The sequence below is a fragment of the Triticum urartu genome, chromosome 1 (assembly GCF_003073215.2).
Source record: "Triticum urartu cultivar G1812 chromosome 1, Tu2.1, whole genome shotgun sequence".
Taxonomy (NCBI): Eukaryota; Viridiplantae; Streptophyta; class Magnoliopsida; order Poales; family Poaceae; genus Triticum; species Triticum urartu.
Genome location: NC_053022.1, coordinates 34,302,270 through 34,313,172, shown reverse-complemented (window position 1 = coordinate 34,313,172; position 10,903 = coordinate 34,302,270). Strand labels below are relative to the sequence as shown.

At 49.0% G+C, this 10,903-nt stretch overlaps 1 protein-coding gene across 1 annotated transcript; it reads right to left on the bottom strand.

The window, feature by feature from the left end:
- Nucleotides 1-7,163: 7,163 nt before the first annotated feature.
- On the bottom strand, nt 7,164-7,951 carry LOC125547946 (defensin-like protein CAL1). The gene is made up of 2 exons (XM_048711703.1): nt 7,740-7,951; nt 7,164-7,624 (listed from the first exon to the last, which is right to left on the bottom strand). Exons 1-2 carry the CDS (start codon nt 7,801-7,803, stop codon nt 7,440-7,442), a joined length of 249 nt encoding a protein of 82 aa, XP_048567660.1. The 5' UTR covers nt 7,804-7,951; the 3' UTR covers nt 7,164-7,439.
- Between the last annotated feature and the right edge of the window lie 2,952 nt (nt 7,952-10,903).

Below are 10,903 nucleotides of genomic sequence, written 5' to 3'. Positions count from 1 at the left end.
CTTCTCTTGGATTTATCTCCTTAAGCATAAGTCTGACGTTGAGCAAGTAGTTTATGCCTTTCAGGCTAATGTTGAGCGTCTTCTTCACACTAAAATCATAGCTGTGCAGTCCGACTGGGGTGATGAGTATCACCGGTTGCATCGTTATTTCCAGCGCACTGGCATTTCTCATCGTGTGTCTTGTCCGCACACGTCTCAGCAGAACGGCATTGCTGAACGCAAACACCGTCATCTTGTTGAAACAGGCCTTACTTTGTTGGCTCATTCTTCTCTCCCATTGCGTTTTTGGGATGAGGCTTTTCTTACGGCATGATATCTCATTAATCGCATGCCTACACCTGTTCTTCAACAAGATACGCCCATATATGGACTCCTTAAGGTGCACCCTGATTATAAGTTTCTTCGCACTTTTGGGTGTGCCTGCTAGCCTAGTTTGCGTAAATATAATGCACACAAACTTGCTTTCCGATCCACCATGTGTGTTTTCTTGGGCTATAGTCCGATGCATAAGGGATACAAGTGTCTTGATCGTTCCACGGGACGTATCTACATCTCCTGTGATGTTGTTTTCGACGAGTCTGTCTTTCCCTATGCCACTCCCGGGGTCATTGTTGGGGTCTCTTCTTTGGCTGATGTTCTCTCTTTTCCTCCCACTGAACCGGCCACGGGTGACCATATGCGCAAATACGACTTGTCCTATTTGTCTACTGACACGCCTGTTCCAGGCCCTGTTGCTTATGTGCAGGCTTCTTCGGCTCCGCCCTCTCTGGCGCCCAACATGCATGGCGCATGCACGCCCTCTGCCCGCCGCCCTCACGTGGCCGTCGTGCAGCCCTCCTTGGCGATCGACGTGCATGGGACATGCACGTCTCCCCGATCGGCTCCTGCGTCGCCCGGCTCAGTCGTCGCCTCGCCCGGCCTGGCTGGCCCATCGGCTACCGCCTCGCCCGGCTCGACCGGCCCGTCCACGGACCCGGCCGCTTCGCCCGGCTCCTCTGCGGCCTCCTTGCCGCGCGGTGACGTGGTGTCCCCCGTCCCGGTGCTCGAGGATGATGCTCCGCCCTCGCCAGCGCAGCTCGCGTCGCCCTCTGTCGAGGGGAGTCCCGCTCCCTCGACCGCGACGCCCCCAGCTGCTCCTGCACACACCATGGTTACCCGCACCCGCGATCATACTCGTCGTGCTCTTGTTCCTACTGACGGGACAATCCGCTATGATCCCCGTCGCCATGCGTTTCTTGCAGTGCCTGTCTCTCATCGTGATGCTCTCCGTGAGACTGCCTGGCGTACCGCGATGGTTGATGAGCTCACTGCTCTGCATCACAACAAGACTTGAGTTCTTGTGCCTCGGCCGCGCGGTGTTAATGTTGTTGGGAGCAAATGGATCTTCAAGACCAAGCATCGTCCGGATGGCTCTGTGGATAAGTACAAAGCTCGTCTGGTCGCCCGTGGTTTCACATAGCAGCTTGGCATTGACTATGGTGATACCTTCAGTCCGGTTGTCAAGCCGGCTACCGTTCGTTTGGTTCTTGCCTTGGCTGTTTCTCGTGATTGGAGTCTTCGGCAGATTGATGTCAGCAATGCTTTCCTTCATGGATATCTCTCTGAGGACGTCTATATGCAGCAGCCACCTGGTTTCGAGGATGCTCGTTTTCCCTCGCATGTGTGCAAGCTTCAGCGAGCGCTCTATGGGCTCAAGCAGTCCCCTCGTGTCTGGTACGCTCGGCTCAGTGCTCGTCTTCTCGCTTTGGGATTTTCCTCCTCCAAAGCAGATACATCTCTGTTTTTCTTCCGCTATCGTGATGTTCAGATCTATATGCTTGTCTATGTGGATGACATTGTCATTGCCGGATCTTCTCCACGTGCGGTTGATGGTCGTGTTCATGCCCTTGCTGCCAGTTTTCCTATCAAGGACCTTGGGCTGTTGGAGTATTTTCTTGGTCTGGAAGCGTCGTATAATTCAGGGGGGATGACATTGACTCAACGGAAGTATGCCTTGGATCTTTTACACCGTGTGAGCATGGAGAATTGTAAGCCTACTTCCACACCGTTGTCTACTTCCGAGCAGCTTGCACGAGTGTCTGGACGGCCTCTTAGTGCCGATGATTCTTTCCGGTATCGCAGTGTTGTTGGTGGACTGCAGTATTTAACACTCACCCGTCCGGATATTTCATTTGCAGTGAACAAGGTGTGTCAGTTTCTCTCACAGCCCACTGATGCTCACTGGGAAGCTGTTAAGCGGATTTTACGCTATGTGAAAGGAACGTTGCACACAGGGCTGAAATTTCGCAAGGCTATCTCTACTAGCATTAGTATCTTCACTGATGCGGATTGGGCAGGTTGTCCGGATGATCGTCGTTCAACTGGAGGTTTCGCCATATTCGTTGGACCGAACCTCATTTCCTGGAGTTCGAAGAAACAACCAACAGTGTCGAGGTTGAGCACAGAGGCCGAGTACGAAGCCTTGGCAAATGGAGCTGCTGAAGCCATCTGGGTAGAGTCACTACTCAAAGAGCTTGGAGTGTCTCAGCAGCGTGTTCCGGTTCTCTGGTGCGATAACTTAGGGGCCACATATCTGACTGCCAACCCAGTTTTCCATGCACGTACCAAGCACATCGAGATTGATTTTCACTTTGTGCGTGAGCGTGTTGCTTCTGGAGCTCTTGAGGTCAGATTCATTTCTTCTAACGATCAGCTGGCTGATGTGTTTACTAAACCAGCCACCAGACAGATGCTAGACCGTTTTAGTACCAATCTAAACCTTGTACAGAGTAGAAGTTCAGATTAAGGGGGAGTGTTAAAATAAGTCTAGCGTCTCATGTACACGTACCCTGTACGTATGTAATTGTATGCTGATTGTTATATATATAGAAAGACGTGAAGAGGCTTTGCCCCACAGAAAACCCTAAACCCTATTTTCTAACTACATCCACAGAAAACATCAATCCGTAAACTCTGTAGAACCTCGCGTGGTGCCCATTCGACGTTGCTACCCGCACCCAGGTCCATTAATTCATTCCAATTCCATGTCGAAACTGATGGGGTAGGGACACAGGGCAAGGTCCGGTAAATTCAGTGAGCAGAGCAATGACCCGGTTGCTACCTCCCCCGCGCGATCAGCACTGCACAGAAGCAGGCAGTGGACACTCATTCATCCGTTGCCGAAACTGTTGGAGTGGGGACTAGGTGAAGTGGTCATTTCACGGGCTGGATTTCCTTACCGATGAATGGCCCGCCAAGGTCACATGCAGCTCGTCAGGCAACCCGAGGACCTCTACTCTACAGGGGTAAAGATTGCAGCTGGATTCCATCAAAACTGGTGGGTGGCCAGCTCCAAAAAAAAAAAAAAACTTGGTGGGTGGCCTGGCGATGGAGCGTCCATCAAGGTCGCAAGCAACACTCACGGGCCTGCTGTTACTGTATGCAATGAATATAGCGCTGGGTCCTAAAAAGGCAAAACGAGCCTGATGTATGCTATCTGCTGAAATGAATGGTTTCTTCTTCTGCCAACATTTTCCATGCCTGTCCAGTCACTCCTTGTGATGAGAACCAGATCCATGCAGTATGTATTGTGTATGCAATATCTATTTTTATTCCCAAATCATAACAGTCAGTAATTTTACAACAAAGGGGCACATGGCGCACACCGTAAATGACAACAATATTGGTTCTTATCTAATGGAGGCAGATATTTTGGGGTATGGTTCCGTTGGACGCCGGATGATGGACCGCGGGCTCAAGCACTGAGATTCAGGTTTAATAATATAGGGATTTTAGGAATACTGGCCATGAGCTTGACGTGTAAACCTGATAATAAGCACACGAAATAACGTCCAGGCGTGGCCCATGTCTCATAATCTTTTTTACGCATACGTGTTTGTCCTCTTGCTTAAATATAAGTCTGAAGTAGTTATATGCAGGAGGGAGGTACTAATAAATGTTGCAGATAGAGTGGTACAGTGTGTTTAAATGAACAGTTGGGGTGGGGTACCACGTCTTAATAGTTCACACAATGCCAGTGTGGTCTCATGTGATTACGATCGCATTTGATTTTGTTTTCCTCTTGACCATTGTTGGTGGCTTGGTGCCTTTTTAGACTAGGTTTTGTATTACCAAATCAAGTAACTCTGTACGTCAAGATTATGAGCGCCCAACTGTATAACTCATGGGAAGAATGAGATCCCAGTTGAGGTAACTGTAGATTATCTTGACAGTTATTATAAGTCACTAAATTTGGTAAGGAACTATAGCATGGAGGAAATCATCAAAGGGAAGATGCCGTTGTACGAGGACAGTCGACCAAAGTGCGTAAAAACTACAGAATTCCCCACGCCTTGGCCTCCTCCGCCTATGTGATGGGTTGCGTTGTCGGTAGACGGTTCATTCTCGTGCCAGGATGGTCGCGCTTCGATTAGCATGGTGCTTCGCCGAAAGAACGGATCTATGATTTTTGCGGCATACAGATACATTTTCCACTGTAATGATGCCCTGGAAGTGGAAATTCATGCTATTATGCAGGGTATGGCACTGTCCATTCAGCATTCGGACTGCCCAGTGATTGTTCAATCAGACTCTTTAAATGCTCTGGCCATTCTCTCGAGCGACAATCTCTCCAGGTCGGCCTATGGTCATCTTGTTGTTGAGATTAAAGCTCATTTGGTAGTCAGGAAGTTTGTTCCTCTAAAAGTTAGCAGATATCAAAATAGGGTAGCACATCAATTGGCACACTATAGCCGCACTGAAGCTGGTACTGCGGTATGGTTGAACTCAATTCCTCCATGGTGTGAGGAATTGGTGTCTCGTGATTGTAACCCTCTCGTTGTGGAATAAAACATCCTTTCTCCCCGCAAAAAAAAAATTGTATGCTCACAGGAGTGCTACTTAAACATTAACACATGTCGAGTCTAAAAAAAACAACAAGAACCAACATTTAGAGTATATATTTTTGTGCGTAGAATTTGGACCCAAACATTAACCCACAACCAATAGTAGAATATATTAAATGCAGCTAATGTTACGGCTGGAGAAAGTTGGTGGGACAGGTGATCATCTGCAAATATTCTTCGTAACAAAGGTTGTCGTTGGCAAATTGCTCAACACAAAACGAGACTATAACTCTGCTTAGTCAACAGCGTGGTACCAATGAACTTAATGCATGCTCTTATACGGGCCCTAGTAATACTTTTATCCATGGACTCGCCATCCTCAACCTCAGGCACATCCCCTTCCTTTTCCTCTTTCCCACACGTCAAACTCTATGTGGCATCATTAGCAGATAATGGAGCGTGCAAAGGGCAAAAATGGATTCATGTTGATGGCAGGGAGGTTCTGGAAGTGCAGAGTTTGAGATGATACTTTATGGAGCACGTAATTTGGGGAGAGGTGGAAAGTGAGAGGTCCACTCATGGTGGCAATGAACCAGGAGATTTCGATGTTTCACGTTCTCAACAACCATGTGCATAAGGTTGCGAAGCCGACCTGCTCCGATAGGCAACGAAGTGTGTTCTTCAACGGTAGCTTGGAAACCCAAGGGTCCAAAGGTATAGAAACAGAATGAAGCTGGGGGTAATCCTCCTTTTCGAAAAAAAAATAGAAACATAATGAAAGAGATAATTAGATAAGGAGGAGCACATGAACACACTACAAGAACTAGAGGAGGGACTAGTATAGGAGGAGATGCGGGGTGGAGATGGATTGGCGAGAAAATGCACATCGGTGATGGCATCCTTTCCAAATAAATGAGAGATTAACTCCTACCGTCAGCCCGATGGGCCGTGGTCACTAATTGACGCTCGGAATACAAGTCGTTTATATAGGTATACTTCATCCTAAGACATGCATATACGCGACGAGTAGTATGAGGCTGGTTGTAATGGGAGTATCATAGTTAATATCATGCATGCCAAGTAGGCAATTTTGATGATGTGGCATAGAATTAAATGAAGAAAGAAATGGTTGAGTATCATATCATGATACCGTATCATAATAAATGCAATGCTACTATGTGTCATGCATGGAAATAAATAAAGTCATCTATGATACTAGTACATGATACTATGCATTATGGAGGTAGTATCACACACTAGTATCATATGCATGATACTAACTTATGATACTACCCATTACAAGCAGCCTGAATACACCACGAATCACGGCGTAGTGGATGGTGAAGATATAGACCTTGCGTGTCACTATGTCCACCAATGCACTTTGGCTTATCTAATGTGCCTTCTAATTAGCAAGCTTAACGATTAAATGAGTAACTCATTAACTTGGCTCGTTAAACTCGTTCTATTAATGAGCTTAGATTAAAACTCGGTGAGTTCGAGCAAGTCACGAGCTTTGGTTTTTAACTCGAGACCTACATTCATTCAATGCACCAATCATGCGAATAGAATTTTGTACTGATATAAATCAATACTCGGGAGAACCAACCTGAACGGTGTTTGTATGATATAGACATTTCAGTCTGAAAAAAGCATGGCTGGCTTGATGGCTCACAAGGTTGTATAAAGGAAGAAAGCTATAGATCAAACATGATACCAGATAAATGAATTGCTAATGTATTACATAGAAGGTCTTGTTTGAGTAGGGCATTTTAGAGCTCGGCCTCCATGGAGGCCAATTGTTTTTTGAAAAATACAAAATTCAAACTGGTAAGTTTTAAAAAAAATCTTAAAAAATGTGCAAGTATATAAGTATGTCGTGTATATGTGTGTAAAATTTCAAGATGAAATACCTTGAAATGCGAGTTGTGCAAAACAAATCATGGACTTTGACGATGAATAGTGCTTGTACTAACAAGGCGAAGATTTTTTTTTCTTGTGTGTATAGTACTCATTTTAATGTATTTTGTCATGAAAATCGACACACTTGTACTTATGCCTCTAATTATTATTTTTGAAAAAATTAGAACGTACAAATATGACTTTTTGATCATCTCAAGTTCGGCCTCCATGGAGGCCGAGCTCCATTCAACATTTTCAGTCTTGTTTAGAAACAAAGGAATGAATGCGTGTTGTAGTGTGCAGGAAGGCAACGTCCAATTCATCTTGTCACGTTAATATGGAGTAGTCACAGTAATAGTAGTAGCATTTCTCTTTGAAGATAACAAACAATCAGAGAGAGAGAGAGAGAAAGAGAGAGAGATTGCACACGTCCATCCATGCTGAAACAACGACCATATTTATTACTGAATGGAGTACATCGCCACGCACAAATCAGGTGACAACGAACAGGACGCACAGCGAACTAAACTAGCGAGACCCCGATTGGTTCTCTACTTTATTAGTTCTACCGAGCCGAGCGGGACACACGAACAAGTAGCGACGAACGTGGACGCAGTGGCGAACGGAACAAATATAAGCTAACGGCACGGATGATCGAGCTAGCATGGGACGTCTCGGTGCTGGCCGGCAGGGCGGGGCCGGCGCGCGGGCGAACTAGCAGGGCCTCTTGCAGAAGCACTTGCGCTCCAAGTGCTGCCTGTGGCACTCGCCGTCAGGGAACTTCTCGGTGCGGCAGACGGCGGCGCAGTTGCTGCTGCTGAGACACGCACCCTTGAACTTGAAGCTCTGCGACAGGCAGTCCCGCGCCTCCGCCACCTTGGTCGTCGTCGTCCCCATCTCTGCATGCACATCAACCAAACCACGGTAGGAGGGAGTAAGCAACTAAGCATCATCCACGGAGCAAACCACAGCTCGGTTGGTGGGAAGAGTGAGAGGCTGGGAGGCCGGGCGTACCTGTGGCGACGAGGAGGACCAGCAGGAGGAGGGCGGACGCGGCCATGCGACGAGAGAGCGCCATCGATCTGCTCTGGCTCACCCGAGACGACGTACTGGACCGAGCTAGCTAGCAAAGCTATCCTGATGTTGCTGCTGCGACGGGGGACTCTGTTAGCTAGCTAGCAAAGCGAATGGAGGAGAATGGGCACCAGTGAGAAGCAGTGTGGCCTGTGGCTGTGGGGTTTATATAGGCGGACGGCAGATTTGTCGGTGTTTAAGTCGTGGGCTTAACAAACGTACTAGTGTTCTTCACAAACGCAGCCCATACAGCCAGCCATACTGCACCCAGCCATGCAGGTCCAATAAATTCATTCGATTCCAAAAGCAGTGGAGTGGAGAGTAGGAATTTCACGGGCTGGAATTATTGGGTGTTTAGTCGTGGGCTTCACAAACGCATTTGCGCACCGCATTCAGTTGCTGCCCTCCCACCCAGTTGACACCTCCCCCGGTCTCGTGGTAGTGCAGAGCAGAGCAGTGGCTCATTACACGTTGCCACCCACCCAGGTCCATTATTTCGTTCCATTTCCATGTCGAAACTGGTGGATGGGGACTCTGAGGGAGTGGCCATTTCACGGGCTGGATTTCCACGGATGAATGGTCATCAAGATCACATGCTGCTCGTCAGGCAGGCCGAGGACGAGGACCTACAGCTGGATTCCCTTTGGAACTGGTGGGTGGCTGTGGAGCGGCCAACAGGTCAGAGGCGAGTGCGTATCCTGTGCAACGGGTGCACCGTGCACAAAAAATCCAAGATATAGGCACGCACAGAAGTTCAGCTGGATAACAGACATCTTCAAAAGCTTTAGCAGTTGAGGCAGCAGGATGGCGTGCTCTCGCGACTCGCGTGGCGATATGCCCGACGAGAGTTGGCACGTCTCCTTCGCCGCCGACTTGCAGACGCGTACGCTCGCGTTCCATGACGGCATTCTGATTCTCCGGCGGGATGCTCTCTGCCTCGTCTTAATCGATGGGTTCGGGGTCACAATCGACGCAAGTTTTCTCCGCGTGGGAGAACACGTCGACATTGTCGACGTCATCTCGCTACCGTGCCACTTTGCGAAGGTGCGGGATCGGCTCCCGGCGGCGCTAGCAGATGCGGCGCAGGGCCCGACACGAGGAGCGGTACACGGGAGTCGAGCGGGCCACCAGGCGAGCGTGCCAGATCGAGTCGGGGCGGACCCGAGCCCCACCCACCGCCCGCCAATGGCGGATAGGCGACACGTGGGCACAAATCCGAGCCTCCATTCGCAGCCGCTGGTATAAATCCCCTGCCTCGTCCGATTCTTGACCTAGATATCGCCTTCTCCCACTTCTGGGTAGCGGCGGAAAACCCTAGATCCAGGAAGCCGGGGTCGTTCGAGTGGTGGGAGGGCAAGGTGGGTGGAGATCCCCGTTCGTTCGCGGCGGTCACTGCATCACCTACCATGGCGGTGGATGCGGGGCAGGACTTCCGCGGGAGGCGCGGCGGAGCAGGCGCGGGCCGCGCGGGCCGCGGGGCGGGGCAGATCGCTGGCCGCGGCACCGGCCGTGGGGGTGAGCGCAACAAGTTCTCATGGAGGCGCGAGGCCGGTGGCGGATCTTCCTCATCTAACACCGCGCCGGCCTCGGGGGACTCTTCGCGCTGGGACGAAGCGGCGGCAACGAAGCACCGCGAGATCCAGGACGGTGGGGTCTGGGTGCAGAAGACCCAGGCAGTCGTGGGATCGGATGATACCGTGGCTGGGAAACAGATGACATCTCCGCAATGTCGTCCTCGGGGGAAAAACCTTGCTCGGGTGCCTTTCTCCAAAAAACCAGGGGCATGTCCTATTCGCAAATCATATGAGCATCCTCCTACTCGTTGCCCTCAAGCATTATGTGAAAGATGTAGCAAGTTGGGTCACCTAGCATCTCTGTGTGTGGAATTTTTGCCTTATTAGGAATGTATATCCCCAATGTGTGCATTTCAATCTAAGGGTCAGGGATTTTACTACATTCATGATTCATGCACAGCAAACTAGCAGAAAGAGAAAACCCACAACATTGTGGTCACCATTGTTGAGGGGGAGACCTCCACTCGGCAAATGGAACTAGATCTAAATGATTATCTGGCTACGGGCTGGCGTTGTTCTGCACACGCTACAGGTCCAGAGGTATTTGTGGTGCATTTTCCTAACCCTAGAGCTGTTGCACAGATCTGTTATGTGGGAAAAGTGGCTCTGAAAACTAGTGGGGCTGTTATTCATGCCAAGCAGTGGTCGTCAGCCATTGGGGCAAAAGGTGTGATGGAAGTAGCTTGGGTGAGAATTAGCAATGTCCCGTTAGATAAGAGAAGCGAAAGAAACCTTGCTTATGTTGCATCGTTAGTGGGGGTTCCGATGGAGATTAATGCTGCTACGCTGCACCGCCCATCCTATGCTCGGGTGCGGTTGGGATGCAGAAATGTTGATGAAATACCTGTGGTTGCTGAAGCTGTTCTGGGTGGACACTTTTATGATTTCTATTATGAAGTTGATCATGTTCTGGTGAGAGACCCTGATAGAGAAAAAAATGCAGCTCATATGTCTTTTGGTTATGAGAAGAAAAACAACATTGGATCTACCTCTCAGTCGAACCCCGGAGCTACGCATGGTGGTTTACCTACTGGGCTTGGGGGAAAATCTTCTCCCATTCCCTAGGCGGAAAAACTGACCCCATTCGGGATTCGCGGGAGAGTGTGGAATCGGATGATTCACTGCACACTACTTTACTCCTGTAAACCATGGCTGACGAATTGGAGCATGGTGAAAAAGTAAGTAAGTGTGTTGAGAGACCTACTAATGTTTTATGTGTGAGTGAGAAAAAATCTTATTCTGATGTAGTTAAATCTCTACCTCAGGTTGTGGAGGTGGATACCATAAATGATGCAAACCTGAAAGTTATCACTAATTACATGGTCGAGTAACCTGGGACTGGAGTGGAAAATGAGGTGATCCCTACACTCCCTCTAGTTACTGAAGCGAATCTGCGTTTCAGCCTACGCAATGTGCAGAACACGATGGAGAAGGTGGAAGAAAAAGCCATGGCAGCAGCTAAGGAGAGAGACATAGAAGGTACCCCCAAAAACCCCAACTCTTTCGATGCTTTAAATGATCCTGAGCTTA